We start from the raw sequence: 22,055 nt of genomic DNA, 5'->3' as shown, positions 1-22,055 counted from the left end.
CAGACGTCCAGCCTAGCTGCCAAACAGAATGTCGAGCTACCGACCGGACATTCAATAGGTTACATTGAAATCTGAGGCTTTGACTAACTGCTTGAGGGTCCATTATTTGACTTGCTGGACATTTAGCTAGCAGGCATCAAGCAGTACAGAATACAGTCTGAAATCCTGATATCTATTCTACCTAAAATACATAAGACAAAGTGTGACCGTTTTGTTTGGGAAGGGCTAAAGAGTGAGTTTTGAGAAACAAAAAGTGGTTTTGCTGTAAATAAAGGGGCTGTGTTGGTGTGGATGACTTTCATGAGAACTCAGAGAGCGAGAGAGAGAGACCGGATAGTGAGAGAGGGAACGAGGGAGAGGGCTGGATTAGGGGGCCTTTGCAGAGAGCTGGGCTCTAATGAGCTTGCATTTACCCCCACAGAGGAGCTGGAAGAGAGGGAGGGAGGGGGCTCACTTCCATTCAGAACAACCCTGGAGTGCCCATTTACAGTTGGAACACTGAGCAAGGACTGCAGCCTCAGCATTTGGGCCAACTCCTTTGGGCAGTGCGGCGGCAGCAGCACACATTCTTGAAGAGGGTAGCGATTATCTTCTATTTCCACAAATACTCCACCATGTTAATAGGCTCTGAAAGGCTACTGTGGCAATTTGGTCTCTCCCTGCTGATAGCGAAGATGGCACCCCCTCAAACTGCAACTCGGTGGTTCTCAGTCAAGAAGAGTTATGACAACCACACCAAGACATTGGGCCATCGTTGTTCTTACCTTGCAAAGAGAAGGCCGCCAGCTCCACTGCTGTGTCGAAAGGACATTCCAACCTGTGATACAAGGAGGAGTGTTCAGTAGGGAAAGAAATGCTGCTGTCTGAGTGCTGTTGCTATCAACAAGGTACAGTACACACTAGGCAAGGATACTGTCTGAAGAGATCAGTCACAGCTGTTACAGTATTCCCGCAGTAGTTCCCTGCTGTATCCAACAGCCCGTTTCTCTCTCCAGAGACAATACACAACAACCCTGTGTTATTGGATTGCCGGACAAACATGAACACTAATCCCCATGTAGTGAAATTGGATACTAATATCCACAATCTACTTATTTGATGTAAATAGTTTCTTTCCAACATCGCGTGTGTAATCCACTACTGTAGCTAAGCCTCTTAGCATCTGTATCATGATGCAACAGAACAGATATAGCTAACATGTAATGATGTACTTGGCCTATAGACATCAGCCATGTTAAATATATTGAAGCACATGAAGTCTACACTAATGTAATATACTGTATATCTAATATAGGAAGAGGGAGGTTACTTACTTGCCACTGAGGATATCTTGTTTAAGTTGCAATACAAATAGATATCTGTGAGAATAAAAGGGTCATTTGTTCATAAAAAGTCCAAATGAATGTCCCCAATAAATACAAATGTCATAAAAACAATTGGTGATTATTGAATAGTAATAAGACGACGACAACAAGGTGACCTGGTCAACTCCTCATGCAGGTTGTTGGGTTCTGAGGAGTAGAATTTGACCCTCATGTGAAGGCAGTATGGGGGTCCGACTGCACAGAGGTAGGGGAGGAACGGAAGAGAGGAAGGAAAGAAAACAGAGGTTTGAAATGAGAATGGCATTAATGAAATCCATCTGTTTCTGGCTGTTCCATCAACACACCCATCATTATACATCTCTAGATCTACATTGGTACAGAATCTTCAATGATTGTGAGGTCAAGAACATATACTTACTTTTGACTTGTTTTTTTATGCTTTTTGTAACGTCAAGCCAATGCTGCAAAAGAGACGAGAAAAGAACAGATTTCAATGACAGGAAAGAATCATCTATCTAGACCTAAGAGAATCCATGGCATGGGCAAGGCCAAAAACAAATGAATTTGACAGCAGCCTCACTTAGGATACCACACACAGTATGATTGTGTCACTAGAAAGGGAATTTCTGATTTGTAACTCGTCTGGGAGTTGGGAGTCTGAGGCATGAACAATTATAGGAGGGAGGGGCAGGGGTTTAGGAGGGTGCGTGAGTAGGGGGGGGGGGTGCTGCTCACGCTGATGAGGGAACGGAAGGTCTCTGCCACAGCCCTATTTCACACTTCTCTCCCCCACATTCCTCTCTCCAGATCTCCCTCCCTACTACCTCTCTCTCTCTCTCCTCTCCTTCCTTCCATGCCCTTCACACCATATCAGCTTGCCCTGGCTGCTGGGTCTTTGATAGACACTGATAAATATATTTTTTTACTTTCTGCGACAAACTGTACTTGAACTTTCCAACATCCATATATATTAGACAACCCATATAGTATGTGAACTGTACACACTGTTATTCAAATCACTATTCCAGAGAAGAGCAATTCAAGTTCAGTGGATAAATCTAACCATAACAAACCCCTTCTTAATTCTTAGAACAAGGTTGGGTGGGTGGTAGTAAAAGTCAGTCTCTAGGACTGTCTGCTACTCTGGTCTTACCGGTACTTGTGCAGAGTCCATGAAGCGTAGTCCGAAGTAGTCCTTCTCTACGATGTCCAGATGATACATGATCTGGTCAAACAGCTCCTCACCCTTGGCTTTTTTCTGACAGAGCAGGAGAGATGTCAGAGGTCACACAGTCATTCATCTGGAAGCAATGTCATCAATCATTCAGCAAACTATGTCTAGACCTTTCACTGTGTCCTCTTTAGCATTTTAATAGTTTAATATTTCAAATATTTTTAAACTGTTGCTCAATGTTATTTATTATGGTTAACACAATACAAGTGGAACGAGCAAGTGGAGAAGTTTCACTAAGTCACCACTGGTGGAAAAGGGAAGTTATAGAGCCGTTTTAAGGGTTTGTGTATTTTTCCCCTGATACTCCATTCCCCAGACACACTGTTGACTTCATTGCCTCTAACTGATTAGAAAACATGCAAAAAAGAGACAAGAGGTAAATAGAACATATTATTTAGCTGGCTTCACCTACTTTAAAATCAGGCACATTGCCACATGTTTAAGTCTTCCCTTCTGTTCTGGTGAGCAGTTTGAACTCTATGATAGAGTGTTTCCTGCAGTCAGTCTGACAGGTCGTACCGGTCTCCAGTCTGCACTGCTCAGACGGGGTGTTAGCTGCCCAACTCCTGTAGCCTGCTGCTGTACTAGCTAGTTCAGTACACGGCCAACTTCAAAAGAGCAAGAAAAATGGCAGCACTGGGGTCACCATGACAACCTGTTAGTAGGCCGCAACACAGCGAGTCAGCGTGACCCCAGTCAGTCTCTACTCTCTGCCCAGCAGTCTGACTGACTAACCACACACACACACTGCAACCTGACTACACAGTACAGTCTGTAGCCCTGTAGAGAAGTCTCAGCTAATGAGTGATCCACAGGCCAGCCTATGAAAACAAAACGCTCACACTCCCTCTGTTCTGCCTCACACCACCAGAGAGCGAGACACGGTAAAAACAAAAGATGTGGTTGGTCGGTCACTCCACTGCACTGAATGACATTGAGCTCATTTGTGTTCAAGGTGACTGAATGGTCAAATCTTATAGAAGGGGTGAAAACGCCCCTTGTAGTGCCTGGGAGAGTTCACTGCCATTCTGCAGAGCTTTCTTTGCCTCGAGATTCTCAGATGAATACAAGCAACGTTAAATTAAGTCCACCAACAGAGAGGACACTCCCAAGTGCACAAACAATGGAAACTCAAAACACTAAAGATGTAGCTTAAGCACACAAAGTCAGAACATGCAGTAAAGTCTGCAACATTATTGCTGAAACCTAACAAGCATATTACTGGTTGTGACACTGCTGTGTGCATACAGCGACACACACACAATACCCTGCACGGGAACAAACATTGACATGAGCAGTGAGGACTCAGGCCTGCACTGCCATGCTATGGTCCGGTACGTTATACAGGGGGAGTGGTCGTGATGGGTAGAGAGGAGGATGCTGCCATTGAACAGTCCTCAGTGTTAATCCAAGCTTGCCGGACGCTCACGCAGGCCCCATAGAGTTGGCATAGCTCACAAAGCGCCCCTTCGGCCAGGGAGAATGGACACAAAGGAGCCATTGTGCGCTCCGGTGAACCCCAGGCCTCGCTGTCGCATTGTTCACCAGAGGTTTCCAGTCTGCCCGACCAACCATCTGCCTTTGGAGGCACAGTTACATTCCTAAGGCTGCTCCCTGCATGCAAGTCAGAGAAGTGCCACCGAGGGAGGGGCACAAAATAAAATAAAATAGGTCTCGCCACCCTACGCAAGTTAGAGCCACTGAGGGAGGACAACGGAAGAAATATGGCAGCCCACCTTCTTCCCACCAATTGTCTTAAAAGCTTGAGGCTCCCTTATTCAGACTGGACTGAGTTCTGGAGCTGGAGGTGTCAGAGGAGAGACGAATCATTAGACTATTTACTGTGCTGTTTGCGTCAAAAGGGATAGCTGCTGCTTTAGAGGAGTAACCCCAGGAAACCCTTTGGGTTGACATAAGCATTCAGCCATGTTGGTAAGAGCAATAAACAAGCTACGCCACACTCTTTCTTCAAGAGTCATTCTGGACAGTTTACTGACCAGCACTTATGGTTGCACATTATGGGGAATATTCAGAGGTGGAAACGTTCCGTGGGAATTAACAGGAATATATGGGAATTAACAGGAATATATGCAAATTAATATAATACCATTTAAATGTAGATTTTTTTTGCATTGGATATATTTAACATATCATATAGAGACAGAGACATAAACCTTTGCCTTTTCATAAGTAGACAATTACAAATTATTAAATCCTTCCAACATAATTTTTTGTTGTTACGAATTGAACTTTAATTAAATGAGTTGACTCTTCACATGGGATGAGTTCACTGAACAACAAAAGGGAATATATAATGGTCCCCAATGATCCATCGCATCTCCCAAAAACATTCAACATACATCTGTAAAATGATAACCAAAGCTTTAGTTTCTAGACTGTCTTCCTCTCAGGCTTCCATGTCTTCTCCCTGGACCTCCTCAATGTCCATCTCTTGAACATCAGACTCTGAGGCCTCATCTTCACTGTCACTTTCCAACCTTGTTGAGGATGGCTCGTTGTCAGGCTCAAAAAACCTCAAGTTTGACCAGATGGCCACCAATTTTTCAATCCTTGTATTGGTCAGCCTGTTCTGTGCTTTGGTGTGTGTGTTCCCAAACAAGGACCAGTTGCGCTCTGAGGCAGCTGATGTTGGTGGCATTTTGGAGGATGATGGAGGCAACACGGGAAAGAACCTCAGATCTACAAAGTCCCTCCCAGCAGGTGGCTGATGAGATATGTTGGCAGGACTGCCATATTGCATCTCCATCCCAAAGCCCTTGCTTGGAAGTGTACTTCGCCAGACTGCCAAGAACCGTGCCCTCATCCAGGACAAGGTGACGAGACACTGTAGTGATGACACCATAGGCCTTGTTGATCTCTGCACCAGACAGGATGCTCTTGCCATCATACTTGGGGTCCAACATGTACGCTGCGGTGTGTATGGGCTTCAGGCAGAAGTCTTCACACTTTGATGTATTTCAGAACTGCAGTGTCCTCTGCTTGGAGAAACAGTGAAGTGGGCAGGGCAATACAAATGTATTCTCTTACATCTGCACATCAGACAGGATGGCATTGTCTCCCTCAATCCGTGCAATGGCTACTGCTATAAGTTCCAGGCTGCTTACCACTCTCTCCAAAAATACATCATCCAGGAGGATCCTCTTGATGGGACTGTCCATATCGGCAGACTGTGATATGGCCATTTCTTGGAGTCCTTCCCCTCCATGAGACTGTCAAACATGATGACAACACCACCCCAACGGGTGTTGCTGGGCTGCTTCAAAGTCTTATTCTTCTCACTTTGCTTGATGAGGTAGATTGCGGCAATAACTTGATGACCCTTCACATACCTAACCATTTCCTTGGCTCTCTTGTAGAGTCTATCCATTGTTTTCAGTGCCATGATGTCCTTGAGGAGCAGATTCAATGCATGAGCAGCACAGCCAATGGGTGTGAGGTGAGGGAAGGACACAGTATTTGCAAATGTACACAGCTTTTCCTTCTACATTAGCTGCAGTGAAATGTCTCCACACATCAGATAGTGTCCGTGGCATTTTCCTGTAAAGATTAGAAAAAAAGGAGTAAAAAATGCCCAAATTCAATTACATGTACAGATAAATAGTTAAGCAGTTAGAATAAACAACTCATTTGTAAGATAAATGTTTAAAAATGAAACATGTATGGAAACAGGTGAATTAACACTCCTTAATTAGCAGGCTCAAGCAAGCTAAAACCCACATGATAGCAAAAATGAACTAGCAGAAATTGTTAACAAGTTATGATTTAAAACACACTTTGATGTATTTACTAGTTAACAAAAAATAATGTATGTCATAAAATATATTCACCCCACCCAGTACTGTAATCAAAACTTACCAGAAAGCATGTAGTCCTTTGCTCAGACAGTGTAGTAGTGTGTGCTCAATAGCATCTCATTAGTATGCAAGACCTTGAGAATCAGCTGAACATGTGATAGAAGAATGCACTCTGCATGCAGAGGGTTGCAATTCCATTGAATTGGGGATAGTTTAACCGAAATATGCCACAAGACCTAGAATTGCCTTGTGTATCCCACAAAAAAGGTTCACTGTTATAAGCTAACTTTTTTGATGAATTTAAGCAAAATACACAAAATTCCCAGGCTTAACTTCCCGGAAAGTTTCTGACCCTTTGCAACCTGACTAGCACTAAACCTGACTCATCATTAATCAAAACACACAGGCCTCACCAAAGGCCTAGCCTGGTTAGGTAATGACTTTCCACAGCCCAAGTTAGCAAAGGCCTACACGGTAATCTTTACAGAAAAAAGGACACTACTGTACTACTAAATGTTTTACTGAAATAAGTCCAAGGTGTTAAGTTTCACCAATACAAACCCAGCATCTTGTATTAACCCTATGTCAACATGTTTATTCACTCGGTTTTATCACACTATTACAGTTAGTCCCGAGTATGGCTGCTGTACAGTAGCAGCATGCATGTCAGATATCACACAAAATATCTAAACAAAGGGACAGACCATCAGGGCCAAAAAACAAAGAAAACATAAGGCCTTGATGATCAAAATGAGTTATTGCCTGGGAAGCCCATTGGCAGCCTAAACAGTGACGTTATTACGCAACCCAGCAGTTCAGCTTCGTAACACTTAATGCCACCAAGTGAATAAAAGGTCAGACTATATCAACTAGCCTAGAACTCTTACATAGCAGAGCTATAGATGCAAAGCTACAGCTAGCCTAACAGTTCACAATGTTCCTTCCAAATGGATTTTCACATGACTATGACAAAGCTTTTCGAAAACTGCACGCAGGCTCATGTCCTGAACTCCACAAACTCTTCAGACATAAACACGGATGTCCTATCCCATGTTGTAATAACTCTCACTAACATCGCATTCAGAGGCATTGCCAAAAAAAAGAAAAAATAACTACTGGAGAAGCTCTGTAACAATAGACCTATAGCATTTACAGTGGAATACGCCTCAAGTACCTCGACTAACCGGTACCCCCTGTATATTGCCTCGCTATTGTTATTTTACTGCTGCTTTTTAATTATTTGTTACTTAGCACTTTTGTTTTCTTAAAACTTCTTAAAGAATTGTTGGTTAAGGGCTTGTAAGTAAGCATTTCACTCTAAGGTTGTATATTTCACCTGTTGTATTCGGTGCATGTGAACATTTTTATTTGAATTTAATACCAGAGTGGGATCAACTGGTTTGACAGCTGGAATGCCTTAGAAATTCCAACCCTGAGAAATCAAAGAGGACATTGTGGGCCAAGAGCAAGTCTTCCCATTCGAGAAGACCATCTCCACTCACTTGGCTCCTGGTGGGTCATGTGACCAGGTGTGCTGTAGAGGGATCATGGAATTACAGGTGATCAGCAGCACTCAATACAACAGTGAACTACACATAAACACACTGGCACGCACCTCTCATGTGACCAAGTCAAGTCAAGACCTGACTGTGACACTCAGTAACTCATTAACAGCACAGCAAGAGGGCAACTAGCTACCACCCTCACCTAAGAACAGGCCCACAACATGATTAGGGTCTCAGAGCAATACACGAAGTCAGTCAGGAAAGCAAAGGCTAGCTTTTTCAAACAGAAATTTGCATCCTGTAGCTCTAACTTCAAAAAGTTTTGGGACACTAAAGTCCATGGAAAACAAGAGCACTTCCTCCCAGCTGCCCACTGCACTGAGGCTAGGTAACAGTCACCACCGATAAATCCACGATAATCAAGAATTTCAATAAGCATCTCTCTACGACTGGCCATGCTTTCCTCCTGGCTATCCCAACCCCGGCCAGCAGCTCCGCACCCCCCGCAGCTACTTGCCCGAGCCTCCCCAGCTTCTCCTTCACCCAAATAGCAGATGTTCTGAAAGAGCTGCAAAACCTGGACCCGTACAAATCAGCTGGGCTAGACAATCTGGACCCTCTCTTTCTAAAATTATCCGCCGCCATTGTTGCAACCCCTATTACCAGTCTGTTCAACCTCTCTTACATATCGCCCGAGATCCCTAAAGATTGCAAAGCTGCCGCAGTCATCCCCCTCTTCAAAGGGGATGACACTCTAGAGCTAAACTGTTATAGACCTATATCCATCCTGCCCTGCCTTTCTAAAGTCTTCGAAAGCCAAGTTAATAAACAGATCACTGACCATTTAGAATCCCACTGTACCTTCTCCGCTGTGCAATCCGGTTTCCGAGCTGGTCACGGGCGCACCTCAGCCACGCTCAGGGTACTAAACGATATCATAACCGACATAGATAAAAGACAGTACTGTGCAGCAGTCTTCATCGACCTGGGCAAGGCTTTCGACTCTGTCAATCACCGTATTCTTATCGGCAGACTCAACAGCCTTGGTTTCTCAAATGACTGCCTCGCCGGGTTCACCAACTACCTCTCAGACAGAGTTCAGTGTGTCAAATCGGAGGGCCTGTTGTCCTGACCTCTGGCAGTCTATGGGGGTGCCACAGGGTTCAATTCTCGGGCCGACTCTTTTCTCTGTATATATCAACGATGTCGCTCTTACTGCGGGCGATTCCCTGATCCATCTCTACGCAGACGACACCATTCTGTATACATCTGGCCCTTCTTTGGACACTGTTAACTAACCTCCAAACGAGCTTCAATGCCATACAACACTCCTTCTGTGGCCTCCAACTGCTCTTAAACGCTAGTAAAACCAAATGCATGATTTTCAACCGGTCGCTGCCCGCACCAGACCAACATCACTACTCTGGGCGATTCTGACTTAGAATATGTGGACAACTACAAATACCTAGGTGTCTGGCTAGACTGTAAACGCTCCTTCCAGACTCACATTAAGCATCTCCAATCCAAAAATGTAATCTAGAATTGACTTCCTATTTCGCAACAAAGCCTCCTTCACTCACGCCGCCAAACATAACCTCGTAAAACTGACTATCCTACCGATCATCAACTTTGGTGATGTCATTTACAAAATAGCTTCCAATACTCTACTCAGCAAACTGGATGCAGTCTATCACAGTGCCATCCGTTTTGTCACCAAAGCACCATATATTACCCACCACTGCGGCCGGTATGCTCTAGTCGGCTGGCCCTCGCCAGACCCACTGGCTCCAGGTCATCTATAAGTCTATGCTAGGTAAAGCTCCGCCTTAGCTCACTGGTCACGATAACAACACCAACCCGTAGCACGCGCTCCAGCAGGTATATCTCACTGGTCATCCCCAAAGCCAACACCTGCTTTGGCCGCCTTTCCTTCCAGTTCTCGGCTGCCAATGACTGGAACGAATTGCAAAACTCGCTGAAGCTGGAGACTTAAATTTCCCTCACTAACTTTAAACATCAGCTATCTGAGCAGCTAACCGATCGCTACAGCTGTACATAGCCCATCTGTAAATAGCCCACCCAATCTACCTACCTCATCCCCATATTGTTTTTATTTACTTTTCTGCTCTTTTGCACACCAGTATTTCTACTTGCACATCATCATTTGTTCATCTATCACTCGTGTTAATTTGCTAAACTGTAATTACTTCGCTACTATGGCCTATTTATTGCCTTACCTCCTCACGCCATTTGCACACACTGTATATAGACTTTTTTCTTATATTGTGTTATTGACTGTACGCTTGTTTATTCCATGTGTAACTCTGTTGTTGTTTGTGTCGCACTGCTTTGCTTTATCTTGTCCAGGTCGCAGTTGTAAATGAGAACTTGTTCTCAACTAGCTAACCTGGTTAAATAAAGGTGAAAAAAAAAAATGAGGGAGCTATTCAGCAAGTACTATACAGCAGAACCTTATATGCGGGAATCAACCAACACAGACACAGAGAGATATTCAGCCTCAGGGCACCTGCCATGCCAAAAATGCTCCTACTCTGTCTTCCTTCCTTTTGAAATATCTTTTGATGACCCTATACAAAATAGCCACCTGTTACTTTCTCATGAGGCATGCCTTGATATTTGTGTAAAGTCTCACCGGTAGGTCCACACTGACATCAGTGCCATCCAGCAGTGACACACGGCAGGTGATGACAGACTTGGCCTCCCCGGCAGCAGGGATGTGTGTGGTGGCCCGCTGGGCCTCTCTCAGCCGGGCCTTCTCGGCATGCTTACGGATGGACCGCCGGCCCAGCGTCCGGCGGAGGAAACTCAGCATGGTGGGGGCCTAGTGAACACTACCTGCACATGTGAGAGGAAGGATTACTGATACAATCTGTTGTGTTCCTCAATCAGAGGGCTGTGATGTTAAAACAATCTATTAAATAATGTGCTGTGACAGAAGCCATATTAGTTTGCAAATCAAAATGGTGTGACTTATCACCGCAACTAACCTAAGTGCTCTTATGTTCCTAGGTATTACTTTGTGCTTTTCTGTGTGTACAATGTTTGTAGTGGACTAAACTCCAATCCATGGTGAAGGAAGGTTATGATGAACTTCACCTATTGGTGAAAGAAGTTCATTAACTTCCTTCACTATGGAGTGGAGTTTTAGTCCGCTAATGTTTGTAGACTCCCCACAATAATCCAATGGTTGTTCCAAACGGCTAGGAATGAAGTTGTGAAGAAACCCTTGCTGTATTAACCATAACGTTACACTGTAGTTAGCTAAATTGGGTAGTGTATTATTAGCCATTTGTTACATACATCCATTAGGGCTGTATTTAATGATAACAAGTTTACAGAGCAATTTAGACTGAACATTTGGACCGCTAACTATCTGCTAGTTAGCAGACTATGCTATTAGCTAGCTATGCGGTACCAGATGATTGGTTATGGTAGTTAATTTGCTGGCTAGCTAGCTAACTGGTAACGTTAACTAACCAGCTAGATAGTTAGCTATAAGCTTTGCCCGAATAAATATTGTATTAGTTTCGATCTGAGTTACATTTCATTCAAGCATTAACTATTGAAGAATAAATCGACAAAATTGGCTTTGACTAGTCCCATCATGCGCGAGAGCAACAGGTTTAGCAAGCAAGCTACCTCTTGTGATAACGACGCGTTACTGAAGCAACAAATGAAAGAAATCAGGCGACATACACTTGCTGCTGCTGTCGCCGATGGCCACTTGTAGATCCGAAAGTCCTAAAGGAATAGCAACTCACGAAAGACTTGGCTAAAATAACAACCAATCCACGTGCATTGTTCACTTTACAAAAAAATGAAAACTAATGTTTCCATGGTTGATAAGTATTCTACTGTATTTCCTATTCGACCGATACCCTAACGAGATAATTTCCACAAGTCCCAAGAAGAGGGAGGCAAGATTTCCCACAGGAAATGACGTCAAAATAAATCCCAAACACACTGCTATTTGTATTTAAAGAGACATTAGGGTGTTGTGCGGTCATTGGTTGGGTGCATAGAAATGGAATTATATTTATATTGTTGGGTGTTTCTGTAGTAGTAATCATGAGATTACAATGTAGCCAATTATGAAAAGCATTACTTGAAATATAACAAATAAATATACCCAAGTATGTATTATCATATTGTGTCATATTATGCCGATATTATAAGGACTGAACAAACCAGTAGATACTTTCTAGAGAGTCGGTACATTCAGTAATAGATAACGGTACATTTTTAAACGGCATTATGCTAGTCAGTTTAAAAAGTTTTTCAATCAGACCATATATCTACCGTATCCTCTCCATTTAGAAACAGCGCCACTACCTGGTCATGTTGATGGCACCTGTCTGGACTTCATGATAAACGTCATAGTATTTCCTGCCATGGATATCCATTGATTGACAGGGATGAGACCAGACTGTACCTGTGCACTTCTTTAAAACATACTTGATACTTAAAGAGAGCCTCTTAGACAGATGTCATTGTTTGCATGGAGTCTAACTCAGGCTGTTGGAACTTGCAAGGTTGATTACATACGAGCAGAAATGCTATGGTTTTAGGCTTCTTACATTGATGCTACTTTCTAAATAATTTAAAGAATCAGTCTCATTTCTGGAATGTAGAACTTGGAATACAGGTATGTGTGTGAATTAAGACAGAAGGGGTTGAGAAAATCCATATGTACCAAGAATATATTATCAAAACATTGCATTGACCTCACTTTTGCAGTGTGGAAAAGCAACGTCAGATGAAGCAATTTTTTCATGCTTTCAGACAAGTTTTAATCGTTTTTAATAAATCTTATAAACATATTCAAAGCACTGTCAAATGACAATATCAGAAAAAAAACAAAGCACAATGCACAGAGCAACTGAAAACAAGTGTTTGAAACAGAAGTAAAATCAACTTAATGGAGTGAGAGTTGAAAGAAATGTAAGCTTTCAAATTTTTCTCCTATTTTTAAACACACAAGTTGTCACGTGTCATTCTCTATATAAAAACATTTTAACTCACAAACGATTTTCCCTTTTATTTTAAAGATTTTTTAAATATACAACATTGTATTTACATGGTCGAGTATATTTACAAAAAAAATAAGCGTCACTGTAGGTTTGAGTTTTTGTTCCCTACAGGTGTCTAAAAGCAAACAAAATGATAAATAAAAAGTAAACACCATTTTATGTTTCTGACATTCAGTAGCAGGCATGGCTACCCAGTCATCTGCAAAGTGCTGTCCATTCTCAAGAAGCAAGAACCGTTTCTTTCACAAAAATACAACACGGCCACCCTCCCATACCTACCCCACCCTGCTTCCCTCCCCTCCTGCCTCCAAACAGCACCCCACAGTACCCTGATACGCTATCATAACACTTTGAACAAAGCTCAATTCTGGACATTTGTGAAAATAAAAATGTGATGGATCTAGGAACCCAAGTCTTGTATGTGGCATTTTGTAGTCTTGCTCCTATGATCCGTCATCATAATCCTCTAAAGGCATAACAGAGTGAGCGGAATCCATGTATGATTTCATAAAATAAAAATAATCAAAATGACAGTTTTGTGGATTCCACACAGTGGGTTGATGATCGACCATAGGGGACTGTGTGTAAGCCAGGTGAAAGGGAGCAATTTACTTCATGGGCTTCTCACAGCGTGGTCATAATGTATTTATTTCCAATGTACGTGCTATAGATGCATCACACAGTCACCTAAGGTCAAGAAGATGGAACAAACTATGGCAAATAAGTTTACAAGCAGGCTTCACCCCAGACATCTAACATTGAGTTAGTAATGAGTGTCAGCCAGGTTATGGTGAAATGGCGAGGGGTTACACGGCATGACACCATGAGACAGAGCCACAGCAGCACCAGAGACAGGACATAATATACACACAATAAAAATTGCTGAGTCGAGGAGACACACCACATAACTACACTGACGGTCCCACACACATCCACTCTAAACATACACATGGTTGTGCAGAATAGTGCATCGGAGAAAGTGCCACTACCTGCAGTGTCAAGATGGCAGCAACCAATGAAACAAAGCAAGAAACAGCCTCTTTCATGAGAAGAGTAGCTAAAACTATAAAGAAGCTGATAACTCCAATACACGAACTGCTGAAAATGACAATACAGTTGAACCAGTTTGAAAAGGACACCTCGTGCAGCCTGATTTTTTTTTACAAAACATGTTATAACTGTGTTGGCTACAACAAATGCCCAGCAATGTGCACCTAAAACACCCTTACGTGATTATCATTTCCAATAAAAATAACGTGCCTTAAAGCCTCTAAGTACCATTTAAATATATTTTAGAAAAGTGGGGGTTTATAATGACTATTGGTTGAATGATCCTAGTATTGTTGGCTTGAATTCTCGACAGACACAAAGACAGCGAGAAATGTAACTTAAAAAGGTTGTTTTAAGGTCAAGTCTCCCATTTGATAGCTTTATTTGCCATGGTGACTGGGGACTTTATGAAATACTGTAGCTTAGAGTAGATCCACCCCCTGCCAAACTGGACAGTTTAACATGCCAATCAACGTCAGTCAATGGCTCGTTTGTTCTATGCAAAAACCAAGGCATAGTGACATGACAGCCACACGGTTAGCTAGGGTTAGACAAAGTGCTCTGATGTGTGTCTATTGTCATAATTTGACAAGAAAAGCAAAAAATAATAATAAATTAAAACCACTCACTATGAAGTAAAATTCTCACTACTTTTTACTACCTATGATTTCATTTGGGAAGCATGAAGCTAGGACTCGCACTAACGTTTGTTCAGTGGACAGGGTTTGACACAAACTAAAACACAATAAATACTATTTGAAAAAGATACGGTCTCTCTCGATCGGCCGGAGGGACATAGAAGAAAAGGCATGTCCGTCTACATAACATAAATGGATTCATTTGTCAATGATTCCGTTTTTTGTCGGCATAAAGTGCAACAGTGCTTTGTTCTCTCCTTGGCCCACGGCAGTACCCATGGTAGCCAGGGCTCTTCCTCCATGGTGCTGGGAGTCTCACTACAAACCCAGGTCAGGTCCAAGGGATTAGAGGTCAGGGTTCAGGGCATTCGCTGGTCACGCTGGTCTCACTTGTCACACTGGTCACACTAGCACTAATGCTAATGCTAACATCTTCATCTTCCTCTTCTCCATTTTCTTCTACTCCTCTCTGGTATAGGTTGGACATCAGGGGTTTGACCATGCCTTCCTCATAGACCCTCAAGATGGCTTCACACACAAACTTGTACTGGCTCTGAGGAGGAAGAGAGGGGAAGGAAGAGAACATCAGTAACAGTAGGAGCTAATGGCAAGGCATGAGTAAACAAGCCAGAGCAGCCAGTGATTGGGATAGAGGCAGCCAGGGATGAATAAACAACCTGAAAAGCCAACTTCCCTGAGTGGGAAGCAGTGGTGTGTGCGTACATACAGTGCATTTGGAAAGTATTCAGACCCCATGACTTTTTCCACTTTGTTACGTTACAGCTTTATTTTAAAATGAATCTCCACACAATATCCCATCATGACAAAGGAAAAAAAGGTTTAGAATTTTTAGCAAATGTATTAATAAAAACATTAATACCTTTTTTTACACGCGTATTCAGACCCTTTGCTACGAGACTTGAAATTGAGCTCAGGTACTGTTTCCAATTATCATCCTTGAGATGTTTCTACAACTTGATCCAGTTCACCTGTGGTAAATTCAATTGATTGGACATGATTTGGAAAGTCACAACTGTCTATATAAGGTCCCACAGTCAATAGTGCATGTCAGAGCAAAAACCAAACCATGAAGTCGAAGGAATTGTCCGTAGAGCTCCGAGACAGGATTGTGTCGAGGCACAGATCTGGGGAAGGGTACAAAAACATTTCTGCAGCATTGAAGGTCCCCAAGAACACAGTGGCCTCCATCATTCTTTTTTACAATTGGCTCATTCATCCCCTCCTCCCTTGTAACGATTCCCCAGGTCGTTGCTGTAAATGAGAACGTGTTCTCAGTCAACTTACCTGGTAAAATAACAGTTAAATAAATAAAATAAATTCTTAAATGGAAGAAGTTTGGAACCAAATCAGGCCTTCATGCTAGAATGGCCAGATGGAAGCAACTCCTCAGTTAAAAGGCACATGACAGCCCACTTGGTGTTTGTCACAGGCACCTAAAGGACTCTTCTACAATGAGAAACAAGATTCTCTGGTCTGATGAAACCAAGATTGGACTCTTTGGCCTGAATGACAAGTGTCACATCTGGAGGAAACCTGGCACCATCCCTACGGTGAAGCATGGTGGTGGCAGCATCATGCTGTGGGGGTGTTTTTCAGTGGCAGGGACTGGGAGACTAGTCAGGATCGAGGGAAAGAAGAGCTAAGCAAAGTACAGAGATCCTTGATGAAAACCTGCTCCAGAGCACTCAGGACCTCAGACTGGGGCAAAAGTTCAGCTTCCAACAGGACAACGACTATAAGCCAAGACAAAGCAGGAGTGGCTTCGAGACAAGTCTTTGAATGTCCTTGAGTGGCCAAGCCAGAGCCCGGACTTGAACCCGATCAAACATCTCTGGAGAGATCTGAAAATAGCAGTAAAACGATGCTCCCCATCCAACCTGGCAGAGCTTGAGAGGATCTGCAGAGAATGATGGGTGAAACTCCCAAAAATACAGGTGTGCCAAGCTTGTAGCATCATACCCAAGAATACTCGAGGCTGTAACACCTGCCATAGGTGCTTCAACAAAGTACTGAGTAAAGGGTATGAATACTTATCTAAATGTGATATTTCAGTGTTTTTGCTTTGTCATTATGGGGTATTGTATGTAAAAAAAATAATAATACAATGGTATCCATTTTGGAATAATGGCTGTAACGTAACAAAATGCGGAAAATGTCAAGGGGTCTGAATACTTTCCAAATGCACTGTATGTGTGTACCCATGTTTGTCAGTATGTGCGTGTGTATTTGTATTAGGGAAAGAGGGTGAGTGTGTGAGAACATGTGTACTTAGATTATTGTGTATGCACACACTTAGTTCAGCGTGTATGACTGGAGGAAGGAAATGCACGAAAGACCCTTTTTGATTTGATTTTACCCTAGTCTCATTAGCATGGTCTCTTACTACCCCCTCATCTTCCACCATTCCTCCCCCTCATCCTTCCCCTATCCCCCCAGACCCTGAGGGTGTGCTAGCCTCATTAGAGCTCAGCACATCCTAATGAAATTACAGCTGCATCATCATCATCATCTCTACCTCCTTTAGCCTGGGTCTCTGGGCTGAGCACGGGGCCAAATGGCACTCATGCAGTGTTCTCTAGAAAGAGAATATAGTGTGCTTCCCAAATGGCCCTCTATATGCCCCGGGAATCAAACCCTGGCGGTGCAAGCGCCATGCTGTACCAATTGAGCCATACAGGAGCAAATACCTTCAAATATTATTTAGTTTTCTGAGAACTGTATTTGAATATCAAAGAAAAGTTGCTTTTTAACTACAAACTCTATAGAAAATATATTTGACTACCTCTGGTATTAACTACAAAATACAACTATTTTCTGCCCAGGACATATACACATACACACACACACACACACACACACACACACACACACACACACACACATATATACACACATACATACAGTTAAAGTCAGAAGTTTACATACACCTTAACCAAATACATTTAAACTCAGTTTCACAATTCCTGACATTTAATCCTAGTTAAAATTCCATTTTAGGTCAGTTAGGATCACCACTTTATTTTAAGAATGTGAAATGTCAAAATAATAGTAGAGAGAATGATTTATTTCAGCTTTTATTTCTTTCATCACATTCCCAGTGGGTCAGAAGTTTACATACACTCAATTAGTATTTGGTAGCGTTGCCTTTAAATTCTTTAAATTGTTTAACTTGGGTGAAAAGTTTTAGGTAGCCTTCCACAAGCTTCCCACAATAAGTTGGGTGAATTTTGGCCCATTCCTCCTGACAGAGCTGGTGTAACATAGTCAGGCTTGTGGGCCTCCTTGCTCGCACACGCTTTTTCAGTTCTGCCCACACATTGTCTATGGGATTGAGGTCACGGCTTTGTGATGGCCACTCCAATACCTTGACTTTGTTGTCCTTAAGCCATTTTGCCACAACTTTGGAAGTATGCTTGGGGTCATTGTTCAATTGGAAGACCCATTTGCGACCAAGCTTGAACTTCCTGACTGATGTCTTGAGATGTTGCTTCAATATATCCACATAATTGTCCCTACTCATGATACCATCTATTTTGTGAAGTGCACCAGTCCCTCCTGCAGCAAAGCACCCCCACAACATGATGCTGCCACCCCCGTGCTTCATGGTTGGGATGGTGTTCTTTGGCTTGCAAGCATCCCCCTTTTTCCTCCAAACATAACCATGGTCATTATGGCCAAACAGTTCTATTTTTGTTTCATCAGACCAGAGGACATTTCTCCAAAAAGTACGATCTTTGTCCCCATGTACAGTTGCAAACCATAGTCTGGCTTTTTTATGGCGGTTTAGGAGTAGCGGCTTCTTCCTTGCTGAGCGGCCTTTCAGGTTATGTCAATATAGGACTCGTTTTACTGTGGATATAGATACTTTTGTACCTGTTTCCTCCAGCATCTTCACAAGGTCCTTTGCTGTTGTTCTGGGATTGATTTGCACCTTTTGCACCAAAGTACGTTCATCTCTAGGAGACAGAACGCATCTCCTTCCTGAGCGGTATGGTGTTTATACTTGCGTACTATTGTTTGTACAGATGAACGTGGTACATTCAGGCGTTTGGAAATTGCTCCCAAGGATGAACCAGACTTGTGGATGTCTACAATTATTTTTCCTGAGGTCTTGGCTGATTTCTTTTGATTTTCCCATGATGTCAAGCGAAGAGGCACTGCGTTTGAAGGTAGACCTTGAAATACATCCACAGGTACACCTCCAATTACTCAAATGGATGTCATTTAGCCTATCAGAAGCTTCTAAAGCCATGACATTTTCTGGAATTTTCTAAGCTGTTTAAAGGCACAGTCAACTTAGTGTATGTAAACTTCTGACCCACTGGAATTGTGATACATGGAGTTAAGTGAAATAATCTGTCTGTAAACAATTGTTGGAAAAATGTCTTGTGTCATGCACAAAGTAGATGTCCTAACCGACTTGCCAAAACTATAGTTTGTTAACAAGAAATTTGTGAGGGGTTGAAAAACAAGTTATAATGACTCCAACCTAAGTGTATGTAAACTTCCTACTACACACACATTATTTGAAAACAAAAACAAACATTTCTTTGATGGCAGCCAAATATTTGATGAAGAACCAAAAACAGTTGAATTAGTCTAAATATACGATTAGCACATGGTTTGGAGGGCTCTCAGATAAGAATCTTAATATAGCCTATAGCCTAGAATTAAATACATGAGGGGCATGGAATCACTTCAAAACTAGAGTGGACCACTTTTACAGCTTCAAAACGACTAACAAATATATTTTCATAATGAGTGAGGCATACACTTGACATCAAGTTCTTGTGTAGTAACTTTTTGATTATTACAATAGCAACGTTGCTATATAGGACTTTAGAAATTGATTTACATAATAATGAAGTTCACGTAAATGGAATAAGGATGTCACTATTCCTTGTGTACAGTACTTACAAAAAAAACTCAGCTCATTATGCAATTCGAATGCACCTACCAAAGTATTAATTAACATACTAATAAAATGTTGCTCCAAAAGTAATTCAAGTCTTATTACATAGGCACAAGAACAGTTTAATGTTAAGGGTTACTGAGAATGCTAACAGTAACAAAATATGGATATTAAGTGTCGAATGGAAAATAAATATCCCAAAACTGCCTTCTTGACTCAACTACAGCCAAGGGAGTTGGAAAATCATGTTTGTTTGTATTCTGACTAAACTATCCCTTTAAAAGATGCTTGTGTGTGTTTGAAACAAAAAACACTTGCCCTCAGATGGACAGAGGCTCGAAGTAGTTATTGCTAAGCATCCAACTTGCTGTTCACAATGCTTGCAAATGGATTTGAATTTCTCTGCAGTATTTTCAGGTATCATTAAATTAATTGCAGCTTTTGACCTTTTCAGCGGCATGTTGAAAGAGTCATACAGTAGTTGAGCATCACCTTTTTTATCTTGACATAATGTGATTTGTTAATTGGTGTGTCTTGATTATGTACACCTGGGGCAATGGACAATCAGGATAATGGATATTTACAGAATGTTCACACAAATGTATTGTGTAGATAAAATATGACTGTCAGATAGATTGGAATAGTATAGGACATTGCGTTTGCTATTCATTTTATTTCCATCTTCAACATGCAGTTCCAGATAAAGCCCTGTACCTGGATATACAGTGCATTCGGGAAGTATTCAGACCCCTTGAATTTCCACATTGTTACGTTACTGCCCTATTCTAAAATGTATATATATTTTTGCTAATTGATTAAAAAAAAGTGTGAAAAAAAAAACAATTAAATAAGTATTCAGACCCTTTGCTATGATACTCTAAATTGAGCTCCGGTGCATCCTGTTTGCATTGATCATCCTTGAGATGTTTCTACAACTGGACTGGAGTCCACCTGTTGTAAATTCAATTGATTGGACACGATTTGGAAAGGCACACCTGTCTATATAAGATCCCACAGTTGACAGTGCATGTCAGAGCAAAAACCAAGCCATGAGGTCGAAGGAATTGTCCGTAGAGCTACGAGACAGGATTGTGTCGAGGCACATATCTGGAGAAGGTTACCCAAAAATGTCTGCAGCATTGAAGGTCCCCAAGAACACAGTGGCCTCCACCATTCTTAAATAGAAGAAGTTTGTTAACACCAAGACTCCTCCTAGAGTTGGCCGCCTGGCCAAACTGAGCAATCGAAGGAGAAGGGCCTTGGTCAGGGATGTGACCTAGAACTCGATGGTCACCCTGACAGCACTCCAGAGTTTCTCTCTGGTGATGGGAGAACCTTCCAGAAGGACAACCATCTCTGCAGCACTCCACCAATCAGGCCTTTATGGGAGAGTGGCCAGATGGAAGCCACTCATCAGTAAAAGGCACATGACAGCCCACTTGGAGTTTGCCAAAAGGCACCTAAAGACTCTCAGACCATGAGAAACAAGATTCTCTGGTCTGATGAAACCAAGATTGAACATGGCACCATCCCTACAGTGTAGCATCATGCTGTGGGGATATTTTTCAGCGACAAGGACTGGGAGACTAATCAGGATCGAGGGAAAGATGAACGGAGCAAAGTACAGAGAGATCCTTGATGAAAATACTCAGGAGCTCAGACTGGGGTGACGGTTCACCTGCCATCAGGAAAACGACCCTAAGCACACAGCCAAGACAACACAGGAGTGGTTTCGAGACAAGTCTCCAAATATCCTTGAGTGGCCAAGCCAGAGCCCAGACATGAACCCGATCAAACATCTCTGGAGACCTGAGAAGAGCTGTGCATTGACATTCCACATCCAACCTGACAGAGCTTGGGAGGATCTGCAGAGAAGAATTGGAGAAACTCCCCAAATACAGGTGTGCCGAGCTTATAGCATCATACCCAAGAAGACTCGAGGATGTAATCGCTGCCAAAGGTGCTACAACAAAGTACTGAGTAAAGTGTCAAAATACTTATGTAAATGTGAAATTTCAGTTTTACATTTTTATATTATAATTTTTGGGCAAAAATGTATAAAAAACTGTTTTTGCATGGTCATTATTGGGTATTGTGTGTAGGTATTTAATACATTTTAGAAGGCTGTAACTTAACAAAATGTGGAAAAAGTAAAGGGGTCTGAATACTTTCCGAATGCACTGTATATTATAGCTGGTTAGGATGGAGCAGGGTATATGTTATACAGTATAGCCTCTAGTCTCTGTGCTGCTGTGCCTTTTTGTTGCTACTTGGCTACCTGCTTTTTACTTTTAATAACAGTTTAATCAAACTATGTATTTAATACGTTTACTAACATCTTAGTTTTGTCTTCACTTTTTTCAATCAAATGTTCCCCCATGGACGTGGATCTGGAGGACCTCCACCAGCTGAAACTAAGTAACATTGTACCTTCTCATTGCAGTTGCTGCTCTCATAATATACTAGACAATTATTGCCTTATGGTGAGAATAGCAGAGTTGCAA

The 22,055-nt window shown here is 42.2% G+C and overlaps 2 protein-coding genes across 3 annotated transcripts in view; both read right to left on the bottom strand.

Moving 5' to 3' along the window:
- LOC120058311 (band 4.1-like protein 5) overlaps positions 1-11,821 on the bottom strand; it is a 43,965-nt gene extending 32,144 nt beyond the window's left edge. The window contains exons 1-7 of one of the 2 annotated variants that reach the window (XM_039006879.1): positions 11,597-11,821; positions 10,533-10,735; positions 2,479-2,583; positions 1,744-1,786; positions 1,481-1,559; positions 1,314-1,358; positions 765-817 (exon numbers count right to left, since the gene is read on the bottom strand). In XM_039006879.1, the coding sequence (XP_038862807.1) occupies positions 765-817; positions 1,314-1,358; positions 1,481-1,559; positions 1,744-1,786; positions 2,479-2,583; positions 10,533-10,712 (505 nt within the window). In that variant the 5' untranslated portion in view covers positions 10,713-10,735; positions 11,597-11,821. The remainder of the gene's footprint in view (positions 1-764; positions 818-1,313; positions 1,359-1,480; positions 1,560-1,743; positions 1,787-2,478; positions 2,584-10,532; positions 10,736-11,596) is intronic. The other variant, XM_039006878.1, reaches the window with a different exon arrangement.
- An 862-nt stretch (positions 11,822-12,683) lies between these two features.
- The window catches only part of LOC120058310 (tyrosine-protein phosphatase non-receptor type 4-like), a 121,793-nt gene continuing 112,421 nt past the window's right edge, over positions 12,684-22,055 (bottom strand). Inside the window, exon 27 of the mRNA XM_039006877.1 lies at positions 12,684-15,171. Within this exon, the coding sequence (XP_038862805.1) occupies positions 14,971-15,171 (201 nt within the window). The 3' untranslated portion in view covers positions 12,684-14,970. The remainder of the gene's footprint in view (positions 15,172-22,055) is intronic.

The sequence above is a fragment of the Salvelinus namaycush genome, chromosome 13 (genome assembly GCF_016432855.1).
Source record: "Salvelinus namaycush isolate Seneca chromosome 13, SaNama_1.0, whole genome shotgun sequence".
Lineage (NCBI taxonomy): Eukaryota > Metazoa > Chordata > Actinopteri > Salmoniformes > Salmonidae > Salvelinus > Salvelinus namaycush.
The sequence above is the reverse complement of the archived record's forward strand: the minus strand, read 5'-3'. Positions and strand labels throughout refer to the sequence as shown.